The sequence below is a fragment of the Lichenostomus cassidix genome, chromosome 1Aa (genome assembly GCF_008360975.1).
Source record: "Lichenostomus cassidix isolate B80296 chromosome 1Aa, HeHo_3.0, whole genome shotgun sequence".
In the NCBI taxonomy this organism is placed as follows: Eukaryota; Metazoa; Chordata; class Aves; order Passeriformes; family Meliphagidae; genus Lichenostomus; species Lichenostomus cassidix.
Window position 1 is genome coordinate 50,870,870 of NC_139480.1, and position 19,666 is coordinate 50,890,535.

General features: G+C 38.9%; 1 protein-coding gene across 3 annotated transcripts in view; it reads left to right on the forward strand.

Moving 5' to 3' along the window:
- Positions 1 to 19,666, forward strand: part of LARGE1 (LARGE xylosyl- and glucuronyltransferase 1) — a 347,716-nt gene that overhangs the window by 268,226 nt on the left and 59,824 nt on the right. For all 3 annotated transcript variants that reach the window (XM_085048913.1, XM_085048911.1, XM_085048912.1), the window contains one exon: positions 6,453 to 6,557. In XM_085048913.1, coding sequence (XP_084905039.1) covers positions 6,453 to 6,557 — 105 coding nt within the window. The remainder of the gene's footprint in view (positions 1 to 6,452; positions 6,558 to 19,666) is intronic.

Consider the following 19,666-nt stretch of genomic DNA (forward strand, 5'->3'; position numbering starts at 1 on the left):
TTACACACACATATCTGTACAAATTTATGCCTGTATATGTGTATGTGCATGTGAATGTGTGCATACAGATACAATGCATATATCTGTTAGTGTATGCACACCTGTGAAGAAAATGCACAGTAAAGGTCAAACTATTCAGTTCTGCTGAGCACAGTGTATCCTGTTCTGTACAAGGGTATGAGAAATGTCAGACAGTGTTTCTAGGGTCTGGCACACTTGTGTTACAGTGCACACACAAGATTTCATGTGTGTATTTTACATTGGATTCATGGTAAAATTTCTAAAAAAAATTGTCAAGTCCTTAGGGATTTCGTGCTTGAAATAAATTTTTAGAGGTAAGTCAGGGCATTTATTGCATGAGAAGACAGAGTCTTTTTTAGGAATGAGAGAGGACATGGCAATAGAAGAGAGGAATGAGCTTGAGAGCAAGAAGAAACATGAATTGATACAGACAGTGCAAGAATTGCAAAGGGCAGCAATAGTGAGGAATGAAGAGCTTGAACTTGACAGTGATCTGAAGAGGTGGATGAGAGATGTGGCAGGAGAAGTGAAAGATTTTAGAAGCCACATATTTTGTATGAACCAATATATGATCAGGAGCAGGAAGGTCATCAAGATAGGGTCAGTCACTCAGGCAAGACTTAACATGAAGTGCAATACATTCAGCTGGTATCAGTCAGCTTAAGTGCACTAATTTCACTGAAGTCATGCTGATTTGTACTAGCTGAGGATGTGGCTTCACACATTTCAGAAAGAAAGGGTGTCTTATGCAGGTGTTTAAAGGTGAAAGAAGAAGAAATCAGGAGAAGCAGAAAAGAGGGAAAGGGCATTAATCAAAGATTTTAGCTCTGAGTCATGCAGAAAATAACTGTGCTTCACTTCATCAGTATAGATTCAGCTAGTCCTGACAGTGTTCATCAGGCTGGTACTGGCCAATTTAGAATACTTCCAGCATTCAGAATATGGATGTTTTCCCCTCTTCCCTTCTGTCAGTGTTTTATTCTCTATTTCTGTGTCCCATTTTGGGAACAGAATGCTGCATTTCTGAATCCTGCCAAGCTTGAATCTTAAATTTTTGTTGAGTCCTTCTTCTCCTGTCTTTCAGCTTACACTGAAGACATGCATTGCTCTGGCAGTATTTGGTGGCAGCTCCAGCATTCATGTCTATAAAAAATTCCTAAGGTTCTAAACCATGGCTGTTAAAGTAGTTAGAAGTAGCAAGACAAAAGTTCCGCTCTGTTTTCCTTTACTAGTCTCCACAGTGTAGAAATTGCTTGTTTATTATGTTTTTAAAGGCTGAGAACTACTTTGCACTTGATTTTAACTTTGAAGGCTTCCACCAAATACAACTGAACCTGGCAAATCCGACAACCAGAAGAACTGTGCTGAAACAGATCTTTTCTGGGCTATCAGCTCACACTTTGGCCATGGGCAATAAGAAGGAGGCACCCCAGCCCTTTCTTCCCTTTTAATATGCCTTTTTATTTTCCCCTTTCTTGAAACAGTCTGATGTCCTGAGAAGGTGCAATTCACACAAAGTGCTTGCAGTGGGTCCATTGCTCTTACTGTAATTGCAGTAGAGTCATGTAAAAGCCACTATAGGTTTAAAAGGAAAAAAAAAAAAAAAGCTTCCACTAAAGAAGACGTTGAAAGTAGCTGTAATAACTATAATTTTTTACTACTGTTTTTATTGATTGTAATACCAAAACACATCAAGGCAAAAGCTGAGTTTAAGGTCCTTTGTACCACAGACTGTAGAGAGGATGAAATCATCTAAAATTGGGGAAAAATTAGGGCAGAATAAGAAAACATGGCTCACAGTCACCAAGATTGGCACCAAATGAAAGCAGCAGATACCAGACCCAACATAAATAAAAGCTGATACTCCTTCAGATATGTCATGTGTGCTGAGTCACTTAATCCAGAGGACCACTATTAAGAAGTGCCACCATGCAGCTGCACTGTTGTGCTCCATATTGCACAGCTGCTCTTACCCTTTCAGTGGAAAGTAGCATGCAGTTATTAACTCCAATAACATATATTTGCAATATGTGAGACAGGCAAAATGGAAGAGGGTAAAGTTTCATTAAGGGAGAATCGAGCACAAGGCTGTTCTGTGACCTGTTCAGTGCCACCCAAGGAATCAGTCTCACAGCTGGGAGCTGAGCTGAGGTCTGAAGTCCCTTCAATGCCTGAGTTACAGGATAATGCTTTCCCCTCCATTAGCCACCAAAAATCTGTGAAGTAAAAACAGAATTGAAGGCATTGAGTTGTCAGGTTCAGAAGTATCTGTTTTTCCATGGAAACCTCTTCCCAGCAACAGCCAAGCTTCTCATCGTGCGAGAGCTGTCAGGCAGCTGTTCTGTTCAAAATGCTGTAGCTGCAGCTACCTTCTGGAGAAGTCTGATCCCATGGCCAGGCAGCATACAAACCCCATTCCCAGCAATCCAGCTGTGATTGTGCCTGCCTGGTAATTTTTCACTATGGTCATGCCAGAATCATAGCCTTGTTTTCTCTTGTCTGGCTGTTAGTGGTGATGTATGAAGAAGTAAGAAAGACAGCTTAATTTTCATAAGCTAACTTGTGCCTGGAGTAACAGAGAGAGAGAGGAGTGCACTTAATCATAACTGCAGGACCAGAACAGAAAATGATAGAGCTTTTGCTGTTAGTTGTGGTATTTTATTATAATAACTCTTAGGAAGAAGAAACGGGCAGCTCCGAATGCTGAATGGTTCGAATCTCTTACGGCAGGCACCGTGTTCTCATCTGCTGGAAGAATAGCTCACATAACTCTTTTATGCTTGCCTTTTCCAAAAGGCCATGCTGCGAGGGAACTCTAGTCTGTCCTTCCCAGAAAACCTGAATTCAGACTGAGGTATGATCAGAGGTGAGGTGAACCTGGTGATAGCTCCTGCAGGACTGTGAGCACCTTGCAGGGAAGGTGCAGAGGGTGGCAGAGGGACAGGCTGGTGCATGGTCAGAGCTGTTCTTTGTGCCTGTTTGACGCCATGCATCACATTGGCCAGTGCCTCGTGTCTGTCACTTTGTAATGCACTTGGAAATGTAAATAACTAAATGAAATAGCTGGTAGTGGACAGATATTCTCGCAGTGATTCTTTTAAAAAATCGATTAAAGCTCTGAGTGAAAGCTCCTGAGTCAATTTTTAGTTGGTTGCAATTGGAAGGACAAAACTTAGGAATTTATTTTTGTATGAACTTTGACATACGTGGAATAATGTCTATAGGGTATATATTATGCCTCTGTATTATGTGTCACAGTGTTTTATATTATTTAACATGAGGGTGGTTGTACATTTTTAGATGTTATTTTGATCTCTTCAGATGAAAATAGTTAGGGAATATGTTACAGGAAATATTTCTGATTTTCTTTTTTCTATATTGATTCAGAATGAAAACGTTTTTGGAAACGTTACTATTGGCTATGCAGTTGAAGTTCTGGTTTCTAGATTACTTCTGCCTTAAGTCAAGATCACAGAGACAATGTAAAAGGAAATTAAAATATATTCTTCTTTGGCAGAGACAGCAATACTATTCCAGCCTAGAGAAAACAGAAATATAACTAGAGAAGATGGAAAGCATATCTCCATAATTTTCTCCAAGGTGGCTTGGGAGACAAGCCATCACATCTGCCTAATAGGCTTTTATGCACCAGTAAGAGTTACAACAGCCTGACAAGTTGCATAATGCTCTACCCTAGGACAGTATGTGAACATGAGCACATTCCCAGGCCAGTGCAGAAGCAAACCAAAGCGTGTTAGCTAATACATTTTACAGTGTATTTGTGACAAGCTAAAGGGACACGTACAGGCAGTTATTCCAGCTCAGTTGATACACAGTAAGTCACATTATCTGATCCATGTATCTGAGCCCTAAAGCCTACATGATGTTAATTTCTGCCTTCATCCATGTCCCATATCAAACCTCAAGGAACACTGTGAGAGTGAGATTTGTTCTGATGCCTTCAGAAATAAAAGGAAAATGCAGAAGGAAATCATACAGCTGCAGTAAATACATGCAAACATAATTTTCCTGAACCTTTTTCAGTTTATCTTGGCATGAAAAATAATAACTGAGAAGTATGTCAGGGGTAGGTTATTAGAGGTGAGATTTTTGACTGGTATGTGGGAAAGGAAAACCATTAACAAGCATTAAGATTTGTTCATTTTTCATTATCTATCAGTTTAAAGGCTGAAGTTTGCAGCATGTTGGGAGATTCATGGGGCTAAAATAATGAAAGCAGATTGATGCTCCATGGTAAAGAAGTTTGCTACCTGCTTCTTGCAAATGGAATTCTAATGCTTCTTTTGGTGTTAGCAGTACTATCCTGTGAAGGATCTATGGACTGCTGAGTTGTGAAATGTGCTGTTAGATTATGGACACGGTCACTCTCTTCTGCCAGCTGTGCCAACCCATTCCAGCCCAGCTGCACCTGCTTTTTTTATTGGTTTGGGGGATTTTTTATCTCATCGTTTACTAGCCATGGTAATTTCTTGCTTTGATTTATTGTACTTCACCTGTAAGGGAGTGGCTATAAACAAACAGACTTCCAGCATGGAGTCAACAAGTGTTGGTTTAAATTGTGTGTCCTTCATCCTCTTTTTGCCTTAGACTCCTTTCAGCCAGTTGAGATCCCTTTTGTATTTCCTCACAATAGATGGCTTGTGGTGCCTCATGTGCTCTCCAGTGTGTTCCATGTGTCTCACAGGTTGAGAGATGCAATAGTTTATCTGTATGAAGAGAGTTGCTTGCAATATGTTTGCCTCTAACTTGTCATTTCCTTCATTTGCTTGTGTATTGCACTCTGTTACTGTTTCCAGTTTTCAGTAGCACCAATGGGTCTTTTATGTCATCCTTTTACTTTTCCCCAGGTTTTCCACCTTCTTAAAAAATTATTTATGGAGTCTAATGTGAAAATGTACATATATTGTGTAATAAAAACATCATAGAATAGAAGAGACATCATTGGAAAACATAGTCTGGTGAGGAGTGACATACTGTCATTAGGATAGAGTAGGATGATCCTGGAGTGGTGTGGAGTGGACTTGGTAATCTCTCAGAGTTATTTTTAGATTGATTTCTGTTCACTCCTTGAATGCCCTCCCAGTGTTCTGGTTTATTTTTTTATATGCATTGGTCAGTCATTGCTGCTCACACTCCTTGAAACAGCATTTGAGACACATTACAGTTACTGACATTCCACTGAATTACAGATACCACACGAGGGTATTGCAATCACCTTTCAAGCAAATTATAAAATTGAATTAATCATACCTGGCTTTATGTCTTGTTCTCAGCCCAACCTTGTCTTGGGCCACACTGAAATTTTAGTAATACAGCTGTGGTTCTATGTAAGCAGCATGTAATGTTCATTTCAGTGCACTGCTGTGACCATACACGCAATTTTATGAGCATAGCTGGGATTTGAAAATGAGCCTTCAAAGCATGATGCTTAATTGCTTTCTCAAAAGGTTGCAAAATAATTTCCAGTACCAGTCTCAATGCCCCCACTGAGCATATCCCTGCTTCAAAGCACCATTCCTTTTCCTTTCTCTGACTACATCCAAATGCAGTTCTCCCCTTCCCTCCATCCTCTCTTACCAGAGCATCATTTCAGTCACTTCTCTTATTTACATTTTATACAGCACATTTTAGGATACATAATTAAGTCCTTATCTATACAAACATTCATTTTCCAGTTGGTTTTTAAGCAGTGCAAGTCTTCTAGACACATTTGATTTAAAATACATTTTACTCTAGCTGAAGCCAGCTGCTAATCAATGTAAGATAAACTAAAATAAAACTGAAGTCCTCATTTCTATGCAGCATTCTACACAGGCTTACCTAAATGACTTTTAAATTACTCTCTTAAATTAAAACTGTGCAACTTTCTTACGAAGGTAAACTCTTCAAATCCAGTATTTTTCTGAGCAAAAGGAGTTTTCTTTGTGACTGAGAAAAAAAAATCCCTGAAACTAGTAGGGAAGCATGGGAAGAGAATAATTTGTTATACTGAGCCTTGTTCTTCAATTATATTATCTCCATCAGAGTATGAACAGATCTTCATATTAGATGATCATTTTACCAACACTTAATTCTCACTAGGAGGATTCTCCATCATTGTATTCCAAAATCAAGCAGCATTCACATTTGTCTGGGTGATACATTTCTGTCAGCATGACAAAGGTTCCCACAGTGTTTAATTACTCAGCCTAGCCAGGGAAGAAGGAGGGAAATGAGCCGTGCTGAATTTGCTGTGCCAGGCTCGCTGTCTCTTACATAAGCAGGATTCTTCCAAAGGCATGGGAGGAAGGAAGCCTCCAAACTTCTGCCTTCTCTTTCCACTGGTTGTCCCTCTCCAGATTTATTGTGTGTTTTCCTGTGATTGACTGTCTTTTGCCTCATGTTCTTCTTGCAATTTGCTCATTTTCCAGGGCAGCAAGTTCTTGGCTTAGTGGAGAACCAGAGTGATTGGTATTTGGGCAACCTTTGGAAGAACCATCGGCCCTGGCCAGCACTTGGGAGAGGCTACAACACAGGTAGGATCTGAGGGTTTTCTTGGAATTAACACTTAATTGAGTATGCAATCACTCTCCTGGTACAGACAGTATGAGATGTGGTAATTTGCACCTCCCTTCCTAAGCTGCAGCTAAATTTGTCTTATAGGACAGTAAAAATGATACAATGTCATGCATTTGGGAGTTTCTGGTCTTCTCTAAATGGTGTTAGGAAAGATTGTGTGACATCCTTTGGGCAAGAACAGAGCTTTTTAGCAGTCTGACAGGTCCTCAGCACATCTATAAGATTTCTGTCCATGATGACTCGTATATAGGCCCAGCAAGAGGGAATGAATAGGAATTGAGGCTCATTTTTTGTAGAGAAGTAAATGGTATCACAAAATGTTAGCCCAAAAGAGATATAACTCCTGCAGGACAGCAACAGGGTCATAATTGTCCTAATAAAATGCAAGCTACTGGCCATCAATTTCTGCTGCCATGACAAAGGAATAAAAGCACTAGATCAGAGAATTTATTAGGTTACAAGAGACAGGTCTTCCCACTGATTTGTGTTTGGTATGTGAAAAAACATACCAGGTGCATAAAGAACAAACACATACATCTAAATCATTTCAATGCTAGGCTTTACATGCTGATGCAGTGAGTTAGGTTCCCTCTCTCTTTGTAATAAAAGGACAGAACAGATGGTGAAGCCTCCATTTGGAACAGATGAGTCCATTTAAATATCCCTGCACTATCAGAAAATTATTCACCATAATAGTGGTTTTCCTTCACAGAAATATATTGGATTGAATTAAACAGGCTTACTAAAAAAAGGATTCAAGAAGTTGTGTTTAGGTCATCTGTATTTCTATATTCCTATACATATTTGTGGGAATATCACTAATTATTGTGAATTTGTATTTTAGGCTATGCATAGCATCTCAGTTGTCTAGAAATGTTCAGAAGAATAGCTTAACTGAACACAGATCGATATGGGTACAAGATTTTGGCAGAATAGGTTTGTTTCCTGGCTCTCCTTTGCCAGAATTGCAAATTGAAAGGCTAAGTCTGCCCACCCCTGTTTCCCAGCTCCCCAGAATGAGACAGAGATAAGTATCATGGATTTTTCCTGAAATCTGAAAGCTTATGTTATACCCAACTCAACTTGTTGGTGTCAAATCAGTTCAATGTTACACCAGGAAACAATATCTTTTGTTTTACTGAGAGATGACCACCTTCTATAGCTACTTTCTGCTGTATTTTTGCTTTTTCCTTTCTGCCATTTTAACACTGGCAGAGAGAAATATGGCATAATCAGATAACATCAGAATAATGTAGTCATGTATGGTGGGTAGTATAAAATACATATATTTATATCTGAAATGCTAACGTTAAAAAAATCTGTATGGCTTTAATTTATGTTGGCTTAATTTACTGTTCTAAATGGTTTATAGGAATATCAGTTGTCAGTGTATCACATAAATCTTCCACTGAAAGCAAAAATAATCAAATATCTGCAGTTCTGTGTTAATTCTTGTATTAATCCATACCTACCAGGCCATGCATAATCCAATAATCTTGCCCACGATTTTATTTTCTTCACAATTTCTTTCTTCGCACAACTCACCTTGTAGTTAGAAAACTTTTTTTTTTTTAGAAAGAAAACCAGAAGGTAGATAATGTGTGGAAGATTGACAAGGGATCATGAGAGGTGGAATGTTGTTTTTTCAGGTATGTGGAACAAGAGGTCACTGAGTGAAACAGTGCAACCTCTGAGAAGCAGGAAACGAGGTTATTGACAGAATCAGCACCCTTCCATATAATTTTCTTGATTGAATTAATTGTTTGCCTCAGTAATTTAGCAGAGACTGGAGGTATACATTTCTCAAGGAAGATGAAACTGGAGCTTGTTTGATGTGTTCAGTAAATTAAAATAATTGACACTGGATGCAACAGTGTGGCCAAGGAGGATTAAGAAAACCAAAAGTGAGGGGGAGGCACTGAAAAGAGAGGCAACATCTCTCAGCAAAATTCTCATGAAAGACAGTAGTCCAGGAGGGGGAAGGCATAGAAACCCAGGTTCCTAGAGCTGTACTTAGGAGCAGTGAAAGAGCCCCAAAACCCCTGAAACTTTAATGAGCTAACAGAGCTGGATCAGTGGGAGGCTCTCAGACAGACTTTGCTTTTGCTCTTGGGAGAGTGTTTACTACAGACCTAGGATACAATGCTAAGAAAAGAAATGTTTATGTGAGCCTCTTCAGCCAGACTTAACCCTGGTAGATTTGATTCAGAAGCACCCCTCAAAGTCAAAATAGTTCCACTGCTTCCTCACCGTTTCTGAAGGAAATAATTTCTCTTTCACTCTTAATCTTTCTATGTCTGAGCCTCTCTGGAGAACATGTAGGTTGGAGGAATCCCAGAAGGCAGATGTATTAAAGGCAAAGATGTGTTTGTTCCTTCTCTGCTGGTTCTTTAAACCCAGTAAGCATTTGTGCTCTCCTGTTGCTGTGTGCCCAGGCCAGATCTCCTGACAGCCCTTACAGATTTTCAAGGAAAGATTTGGTTGTTTTTCATTCTCCCTCATTTGCACAGGCAGATAATCCAAGTCATACTTTAGTCCATGATAATATAATTGTAGGAAAACCAGACAAAACTCAAAGTCAGTTCTGCGTGATTTAATTCACGTTTAAAATGTTCTTAGTTAGAACTATTCTTTATTTTTGATAACATTCTCTTCCTCAAGCATTTTAAACACAATTCCTTCTGTACCACAAAGGTTTCCAAGCTTTTTCTGTACTTCACTGGCAAACACTCAGGAAGCTGCATATTCAAATACCCTTTTTATATATCATCCACTCCATGTTGCTTGTCTGCACTGAGTTTAACTCTTACAGATTCCTCATGCACAAGTTAAAGCACACTTTTCTTGCTATGTAACCTATATTATCTTTCACTGACTAAACTGGTTTTGGAAGTATTGCTACACTATGATTTTTCTTTTTACAGATGTTAAACTGACAGCTCCAGAGTTGCACTGTATGGTTTAATGTTCATTTTGGGAGTAACAGTCATCTTAGTCCTCAGAAAAGTATCTTGTAAAAGAAATTCTAGACATAAAAGCTTTTAGTACTTTGTCTGCCTTATGCTTTCCATCATGGTGGAGAATAGCTTTTAAAAGCAGTCTCTGGTGATTGTGGAGATTTCTGGCCACTTTTTCAGCTGGTGGGAATCACCCCTGACTTCTCTGGCTTTAGTGCAGCACAGCCAACTTCCATCAGCTGAGAATGGACCCATGCTTGCCAAATGGAGCTTTGGGATGAATCTGTAATTTGGGTGCCAGGGGGGCATGTCTAAAAACTTTGGCCATGGGGATTTCAGACTTCTAGACTACAGAAGCCCATGCTGAGCATTTGAGGCTCGTCTGAAATGCTGTGCCTCAGTGCAGCCACCATAAGGAGGTGCCTCAACAGCTTGAGCTGAGAATTCATACTCCCACACTGGGGAATGTGACATTACCAGATTTGGGGATTGGGAACAGAAGGGAATGGCTAGCACCTAACGATTACTAGGCTACGTGTGTACTGCGCCTTATTACTCCTCTGTTTGTAATGAATGCAAGGGTGCTAGAATGAGTCTCTCTCCTTTATTGTTTCCCACAAAAAAAGGACCTGTGGAAGTTGAATTGGAAATTGCAAGCATCTGTTACGTCATTTTTGCAAAAGACTTAACAAATTTGAATGACAAAAGACAAGCATAGAGCAGACTGTTTGCATGAAATTAGTCTGGATCACATCTTGTGCTTCTTCATGATGGTGCTGTGCATCTTCCCTGCAGAAAACAAATGACTGGTAAAGCAGTGGGAAATGGGTTCTGGGTAGTCACAGCACTGCCTGTGGTCCTGCTCCAGAAACCTGGGAACAGCTCTGCTCTTGACATTATGGTAATTCTACTCATTATACTGGCTGTGTGATGAGGAGGATTTTGTCAAAGTGTCTCAGTGAATGAAGAAGTCAGAAAACTCATGGTTTATAGCACCTTTTATGTACACACCATTGTGGCCTGACCAAGTTTAGCAGTGCTCCCTTTAAAAGCCATTGCAACATTCCTGTCTCCCATTGTGTAAAACACTGGTCATGTTTGGTACAGGAACTGCTGTGATTAGGATTGGTTGGAAGTATGGGAGCCTTCTCAAACAGGTGAAAAATGCATTTTAGTGATTAAACGTGTCCTACACTGATGTCAAGTCCAAAAGTAGCACTTTCTTCATCTAGTCAGGTTCACACTGTGCCAGTTTTTTGGATTAGATTATTCCTCCTTTCAGACACTGTGAATTTATCTAGTAAATACTGTTATCAGTGCAAAGCATACTGATGCACCTGAGCTTTATACGTGTACAGATGCATTTGAAGTACAGGTATCATGCACATTGTCCAGGTAGCTGTTGAGGAAGTGCCAGCATGTGGTTGCTTTTAGTCTCAGCAGGAAATGTCAGTCTGTTTGTGTCAAAAGTGGGAAGCTAAACTGATAATTCTGCCTTTGATGACCACATCCTTATCTTTGTTGTCTATAATCTGTAGCTTTCACTTAAAAATAAGATATTTTAAAGCTGACTATTCTCAAAGAACAGTCTTTCTTGTGCACTTTCTAAAGTATGTGATATACTGAGAAGTTGTTTACAGCATGTTTGACATTCCTGAAATGAGGTCAATATGTATTTGATTTTGAAAATGGTACCTGAAGTTTGAGAGGCCTGTCCATGTAGTAGTGGCATTACTGTGGCTGAATTAGTCTACTGTTCATGGCATTCTCTCAGATACATCCTCTATTCCTTAGCAATTGAATCTCTCAGTTTCTGTAATAGCTATCTTTTTGTAAAAAACACCACCAGACTTTCTTTGAAACACTGAAAACATTTATCTCCAAAGAAACATGTGATTTTAAAAAATGGCATTCAGACCAGAATGTACCAGATTCTAGTTTTATTGGAGTAAATAAAATATATTTCTTTTTAGTTGGTTAAATAGTCCTAGTTTTGGGGGGTTTATTGATCTGACCTGAGTCTATAATGTAAAGTTTTCCATGTAAAGTACATAAATCAGACCTATCGATGTAGCATTCCAATGTAATGATTTAAAAAATCATTTTGAAGTGTGTTATTTTTACCTTGATCACAACAGTTCTTTATGTGAACATACATGCCTTGATCAGTAATTATGTTGTCCAGCACTCTGAAATGTCCTATTTATTGCAGAGGGACAATCATTAGCAGGTTAAATTTAGATTAAAGACTTGCACATAAAAGCTTGGTAAAGGCATCCAGGTGCCTAAACTGAGAACAAAACCCTCTATTATATGGCAGGAGAACCCCAGACAAATGCATAGTAATAGTAAAACGTTTTCTTCTGAAATGCAAGTTCCCTTTCCAGTTTCTCATTGTGCTCATAAAAGTGATTGGGTAAAGAGAGTTCCTTTTTGTAAAGACAGAGACAGAGGTTTTAGCCACAGTCCCAAAGCAAAGAAAAGAGAAATCACAGTTGGACTCCATCTTTGGACTCCTAATAGGTAGCTTGGTGCCTGTCACAGAAAGCAGCAGAATAACTAAGGTGTATTTCTATGCCCTGTGTCAAAGTCATTCCCACTAAGAGAGTGCTAACAAAACAGTTGGATTTGGTCATAGTCAGATCACTCTCTTAGGTGCTATTTGCTACAGACATCACTATGCTTTAAAATCATTTTTGTGTTAGGGCAAACAAGGTTCAGGACAAACCTTTTCTCTTTAAAACAATACCAAGAGACTTCTGAAAGAGAAGAATTTGCAAAACTGAGTGGACACAAATCTCAGAAGAAGCAGCTCATTTCTTTCCTTTCCTCATTGTCTTTCTTGTCTCTCTGTTCAGCTACATCCTAGACTTTTAATTATTCTTGCTGTAGCTCCTCAGCCTTCCCTTCTGTACCTGTCTTTGTCAAAGTGAGCTCAGGGGAGGATGGAAGCACTGCAATACCCTCTACATGCAGATCATTTCTACACAGTTGTTCTCAAGAAAGACACAGACAGTGAAAAGAGAAGCTTTCCCAAGTAGAACTGTTGAATTATGGGCAATTTAGGTCAGAAAAGAGCTCCCAATCTTTTGGTCTTCTTCCCATTGAAAGTCAGCTCAGGTTGCTGCTGGAAAGCTCCTTTCTATCCACTTGTTTGTCCTCCAGCCTGTAGTCTTCAAATTGTACCCCAGTTGGGCTATATGAGCATGATAAACAGATCCTTACGCAATTACATCCCTGTATTTCTGTGGTGAACCTAATCCTTCTCTCCGTTACTAGAAAATAAATGGTTGTGCAGGAAGGATTATGTTTCCTGGGTTTTTTTAAATGCTAAAGTTAATTTCCAGACTTGTTCATTGTGTGCTGCTGCTTTCGTCCCCCTAATCCATTTCTTAGAATGTTCTATTCCTCCTGAATCTCACTCAGTCAATAAACTGCCCATTAAGGGGGGAAGAGGCAGAGGGAAGTTTTCTGGTTGTTTCTGAATACAAAACCCCAAACCTCTTTGTCATCCAAACAGAAAGAAATACCTTTCAGGTGGTTCAGCCCCTGAACCACATTTCATCCTGTGTTGCTACGGTGTTCAGTGAACACCAGACCCAGAAAAGCTGTGACAGGTTGTTGCTCTTTGTGCCTATTGTTACAATTAGCCTTGTGGACTACTGTTAATATTGGAAAGTGCTTTTGAAAGCAGTTCTCCACCATCATGGAAAGTGTAAGTCAGACACTGTTAAGATTAGAAGCCAGCCAAAATAATTAGCACCTGCCCAGGGTGCATTTTTGCTCTTCACATAGTCTGAAGTGGAAACATTGTAAAATTGTTGACATTTTAACCCCTATTAAATATGATACCTTTGATAGGATCAAAACCAAAAAAACTCCACATAATTTAAAGTAGTGGTCCCTGTTACCTTTCGCTTTTTGCTGCTTTCTGTGGAAGAGTAAAACATAGATAAATATCATGGAGAAGGTCCAGATCTGATATAAATGCCTGATGCTTCCATTAAACAAACTTAAGCTGATTTACAAGAGCCAAGGATCAAGAAACAGATTTTTTTTTTCCTTTAAAGGTGGGTGGTTCTTTAGTGCAGAGTCTAAGATAGATTACTTTTGGAAGATGTACTTGCTTTCAACAGGGAAAACAGTCAGCAAATTTCAGCAAACCTCCTCATATTTTATCCATAAAAACAAACTTTGTGTCATCCCTTTTTCCAAACATGCCTGCACATGGAAATCCAATTACTGGACCTCCTGCACAGTAACCCTGTACAGTGTGTATTATTCTGTAGATTCCTCTTCAGGACAGCTCACCCAAAGTCCAGTTCATCTGGCTTTGTGTAGAGTTGTGACACTCACTCACAGTTCTGTGTTTTAAGGCACTGGCATGTAGAATTTTCTGTTAAGAAAGAATTAAGAGATGCATGGCAATCAATCCAGGATGGATAATCAGATGAACATGGACTCCAGGTCTAATATGATTGACAAAATACTTTGTGTGATCATTGGATGTATAACCAGAGTCATTTCATGTATGAGTTAAGGAGATGCATTTGTTTTGTTTGGGATGTAGGCTTTTGACTCCTGACATACCTGATGTCTACACTGCCAGATAACTTAGCTGCCCTGCTCATTTTTCACTCTTGGCTCTCTGATTATCCACAGGGCACAGAAATTAGTTGCTACCCTGTCTTTCTCAGAAACCAAACTTTCATTAAAAAAAAATATTGAGTGTAATTTGTTGATAATTCACTACAGGAAGTATTTCTGGAAGGTAGCATGGGTAGGACTACGGTCCAGTTTAGCATCTCTTTCTAGTCCTTGAACATGGCATCAGAAGATTAGTGTTCCCATATGCCCTGATGACATTCCAGTGCACACAACATAGACCTGCAGTCCTTTGCTAAAAACACTCCAGTCTAGAAAACTGTGACACAGCTCTCTCATCATGTCATCCACACTGAGAAATGCCAACAAAATAATCATTACTGAAAACTGAAGGAACCTAAACTAGACCTCAGATACAAGTCCTGTGCAGTGGGAATGTGGCCAGCATGCTCAGTGAAGAGCCAGACCCACTGTAGTTGTACTCAAACAGGCAGGGTTTTGGTGCTCTGGGTGCTAAGGACCACTTCCTGGAGTGCAGATATTTTAATATGTAGATTTAACTACTTGTCCAGTGCTAATCTCCACAGGTCAAAGATGACCAATTACAAATTTGCAAAGTTTGGAGGTAATACTGGAAATATTTCCATAAAGTTGGGAAAAATGGCTGCAGGCGCCTATCTGGGAGCAAGTCAAAGGATAATTTGATCCTAGCTTATCCATATTTGCAGGAGGTAATAACATTTCTTAATAGAGGGCTTGCCAATTTAGCAAAGGTTCAGCAAGATCAAATGAGTGAAAGTTCAAAGAGATGTTCAAATTAGAATAAGGGAAGTACCCTTCATCAGGATAATTATGCATTGGAATAACTTATCAAAGTTTGTGATAGATATCCATTATGGTAAATTTTTAAATAAAGACTGAATGTTTTACTAGAAGTTATGCTCTGGTAGACCCCAAACTGATTTTGAAAAGTCCTATGACCTCTGTTATGCAAGAGCCAAAAATTATCCTTTCTGGCTTTACCACTTAAATAAGTATTTAATCAGGACTTTGTTTTCCTGTTGAAGCCACCTAAGCTCCCAGGCAAGTGAAATTAAAGTTAATCTTGCATATAAAGAACTTACTGCAATTTTAGTATTGAAGAGAGAAGTTTTTTTAAAACTGTAGAAATTTTCCACATTCACACCCCTCCTCCCCACAATCACTTTTCTTTTTAAAATCTCACATTTCAAAGTGCTTTATAATAAGATGTGTACCTGGCCATCTTTTAGCTAATATCCACTTTTGGCACCTTCATGATGACTTTCAGATGAGGACAGAGATGCAAATGGAATAGTGTTGGGTGATCCTTGTGCATAGTAATGGTGTGAGAAAGCTCCTGGAGACAGATCTCCTCTGTTTCATTTGGTCATTGCCATTGTGCTACAGCATATAAAGGATGAAACCTCCCTCCTCTTCTCCCCGGCAGGTCTGAAGTTAGAATGTGTTATCTGTGGTTTTAAACTTCTCAGCAAAAATTTTCTCAGTCTTTTGAATTTCGAGATATTTTAATGATGTGCCTCTTACAGGATTTTTTTTTCCTTCTCAGAAGCCATTTCCAAAGTTTACCAAATGAGAAGTCCCAGGAATATTTCCTTTTTGCCTCTAAAATGTCATCTCTCTACCCTGTATGCTCACAAGGGTCACAGAGTGCAAAGGCTATAAGAAAACAGGAGCTTTTTAAAAGCCTTGTCAGGAGTTTCTTCACAGATGGTTTTCGTCTCCAGCAACTCTTTGCACAGAGTTCAGGAAATACAGGATTTTGAGAAAGGTTACTATCCTTAGTGTCTTCCTTGATGCCCAAAGCAAGTACAGCAGCTAGGAATAACCCCTACCTTCCCTTTTTTATTTTTCTAATATTTGTCTTTTTGCCAGCCATGTTGTCTTCCATTTTAAGCAAACCTTTTCAGCCATTTGGGCTGTTAGGTATGTGAATTTATACTGATTGGGGCTTTATACTGCTTGGGGTCAGTGTGAGAGAAGGCCAATTTCTTTAGGTCTAAGGGATGGTTTTTCTTTGCTGACCTCTGAAAGGTCTGTGGAATTGCTAGTTCTCTTCACAAGACTCTGGGAGATAAGAGGAGAGAGCATTGCTTAGCAGGATGGTCTGTAAGTAGCAGAGGTTTTCCTCCATAGACCTGCTAAAAGTCTTATGGCTCCTGATTCCTCTCCTGACCTTACAGACTCTGGAATCAAGGAAATTCTTCCATAGCAGCTTTGGGGCTTTAAGGAAGTTGGAGAAATTCCCCCAGAAATGGAAGTCATTAAAGACAAGATAGAAAGCATGTGTGTCTTCTCCCAAATTGCTCAGGAAGAATAGCATCTAAACAGCAAAGAAACAGAAAACTGGGACATTCTGAGCTCTGTAATAAGAAGTTAGAACTGTGCTTGAGTAAAGCAGTCATCTTAATTCTGCCCAAGGAAAAACAGCATACTTGAGAAGAGGAAAATAAAGAAAGGAAAAGTGTTCTATTTCATTAAATGGTCATCAGGAAGTGTAAACAAAATGTTTATAATGCTTCAGGAGGAACCAGCCTCCCAACAGGGTGACTGCATAACATTTCAAATGCACTCTGTGACAGCTTCACTTTTAATATATGTGCAGAGAAAACAAGGGCTATTGCATTCTGTCACCATGCCTGGAGGGACACACACTTTGTTCAAAACAGCTTCTCAGCCCTGAGCAGCTTTGTTAGAGAAAAGTTCAAATGTGGAATCATCATTTATTCTCAATGAACACGTTGAGCATCCCTACAAGTTTTTATTAGTTTGGGTTTTTAGATTATAAGAAGCTTTTTTGAGAAGAAAGGCTGGTGCATGTAAGTTCATAGTTAAATAATGTATCAGGATACTCCAGAAATGTGCTTGAATGACAATCCTTTAGTCATACTGTGTTAAAAGCTATAGACAGAAATGGTTTTATTACATTAATGATATAGCTAGTCAAATTATGAGCAACAAATAGTCTATAAGCCAAGTGAAATAAATGCCATGGATTTCATCCACACAAAGACTTAAAATGAAGATTATAAAATGTGTGCAGTGGCTTGTTTCGGAATTATAGCTTTAATTTAATTTTTTAATACAAAACAGCCATATACTTGTGTTTTCTGTTTGTTCTTGATACTTGGGGGGAAAACAGAGGCCACAGTCAGTGGTGTGGAGCTGTCTCAGTGGATTCCAAATGCACTGCAGCCCTGGTCCAGCAAAGGCACAGGCACATTACACACTGTCACCGTTTCCATTGGTATCAGGTACAATAAATCAGAATTAAAATAAGTATTTGCTGGAGTACTAAGCAATCAGCACTATCATGGAGCTTCTCTTGGAACATATGTCCCTTCCATAGCACCTAAAACTGAATTCAGATTTTTGGTGCCAAATCTGCTTCACAAAATAAGGTAGCTTACTGCCTTAAATGTCTGAGTTAGATATTTATTACAGCAAATCTCCATAAAATCAGGTTATTTCTTACAGCATCTCAGACTCAGTGGTTTGGTGTATGGTCTTTGGTGTGCTGCTTAGCTATAGCAAAACCCTAGTCATTTTTTAAAAACTCACTATTGCTTTATGATATATTTTGAAGTTTGTCTTACTTCTCTTTTTCAGATACTGTAATGATATCTACTTGCTATTTATCTAGATGGTTCACTGTTGCAGGCTTAATTTCAAGAAGAATTTTTAACAGCCTGACGAGGATAGGCTCTGAGGTGCTGCTCACATAAAATGGCATTGCCTCAAAGGCTCACAAAAGCATCCTGTTCCACCCAAAAGGAACAGGCAAGATCGTACAGAAAATGATTTCTCAGTAACTGCATTTTCTTTCCCCACAGCACTGAGTATTTTTTCAGGCAGCTTAAAAGGCCCATTGTAATAAATTGATTGAGTTTGAAAGGTTGTCCAGTTTCACTATAACTTCTCTAAGTGATTTTGTTCTGTCTTAAAATGTTGTTTATTACTTCCAGCTCTACTATATGTTCCTCTGAATTTCAGGAAAAGCTGTTGTCTGTGGTCCTGAAGCAAGAGGTGGGGATGCTTGGTAGCATTCCAAAGGAAATTGCTAATCTTTCTGCAAACTTCCAATTTACTACTCAGAAAAAACAAAAAAAAAAAAATTTTGTTCCAGAGCGGATTAACAACCAAAAAAAAAACACCCAACAGATTAATTTGCTGGCATGCCTTGAAGGATCTGTGGAAATCATTGCTAAGTGAAAACATTGGAAGATCAAAAAAGTTGTTTTAGATTGAATCAAAAAATGGGAAAAGGACAAAAAATTCAGGTGACTCCCAATGTTTGGTTCGACCCAGAATGAAGCACTTGTTTTCCTTTTCAGATCTTGCAATAATTTTCAATAAGATTTTTAATTTGTATCAGTTTTGAGATGAAAATTATTATCGAGTAAGTTGGGTTTTAAAATGTACCCAAAAGAATTTGCAGTGTTTCCCAACTGAAACATTTCAATCCAAATGCGTTAATTCCGATTTATTGCCCTATTTTATCCAGTTTATTCACCAAATTACTCTTTTTGTGGTTTGGGGGAGTTTTTTTTTTTGTTTTGCCTTTGGAGCTGGCTTTTTCCTGTGTGTCCTTAAATGACATTTTCGAGAAACTGTTTTGTTTGTTTCTTTGCTTTCTTGTTTGTTTGTCTGTTTGAGCAATTCAGAATCTGTCAAATTTTGGTAGTTCATGCAAAGTCTCATCAAGCAGGGGGAGAAAAATGCCATTCAAGTAATGACTAGACTAGGATGTGTTCCACAGATTTAGTGATAAAGCATTCTTTTTCCAAGAGATCTTTGAGATATTTGCATCTGTGGATATGCCTGAACTATTTCCTCAGGACAAGGGAAACAGGGTGTTCTATGGCTGATCATAATTTAATACTCATGAGATGTTTGGGTTGCCACTTTTCTCTTTTTATTTATTTGCTGCCAAGCTTTCCCTTTGTTTTTCTCAGGTAGGTTAGGGCAGGAAGAGGCTGCGCTTCTCGAAAGATCAGAAGTCCCGCTGCCTGGGGCCAGATGTTAATAAAATATTCCTTTGATTTCTTGTTTTTCCTCCAGTCTCTTCTTCCCCCAGCACAGCAGATGAGAGTGAGTCCCTTTCCCCCTTATGTTCAGCTGCATGTCATCTTGAATTTAGTCTGAGATTTCAGTCAATTTGACTCTGAGGGAAGCGACTCCTGAGGCAAATATTTTCCTTTCCCTATTTCAGACACTTTGCCTGCAAACTAATTGTGCAGATTGGAGTTAGTTCATTTGTTATGTTTGCTTTTGGCAACACAACAATATAGAAGGGAACCTGAAGTTCACTGTTCTGAAAAAGAGTAATTTTTCCTCTGCATGAACTATTTAAAAGTTCCCAGAACACATGCTTTTGCTTTGCTTTTGGACTTAATAACACTAACTAGGTGAATAGTATTAAATTCTCCTCTTAGTAAGAATATCTTATTCTCACTGATACTAAT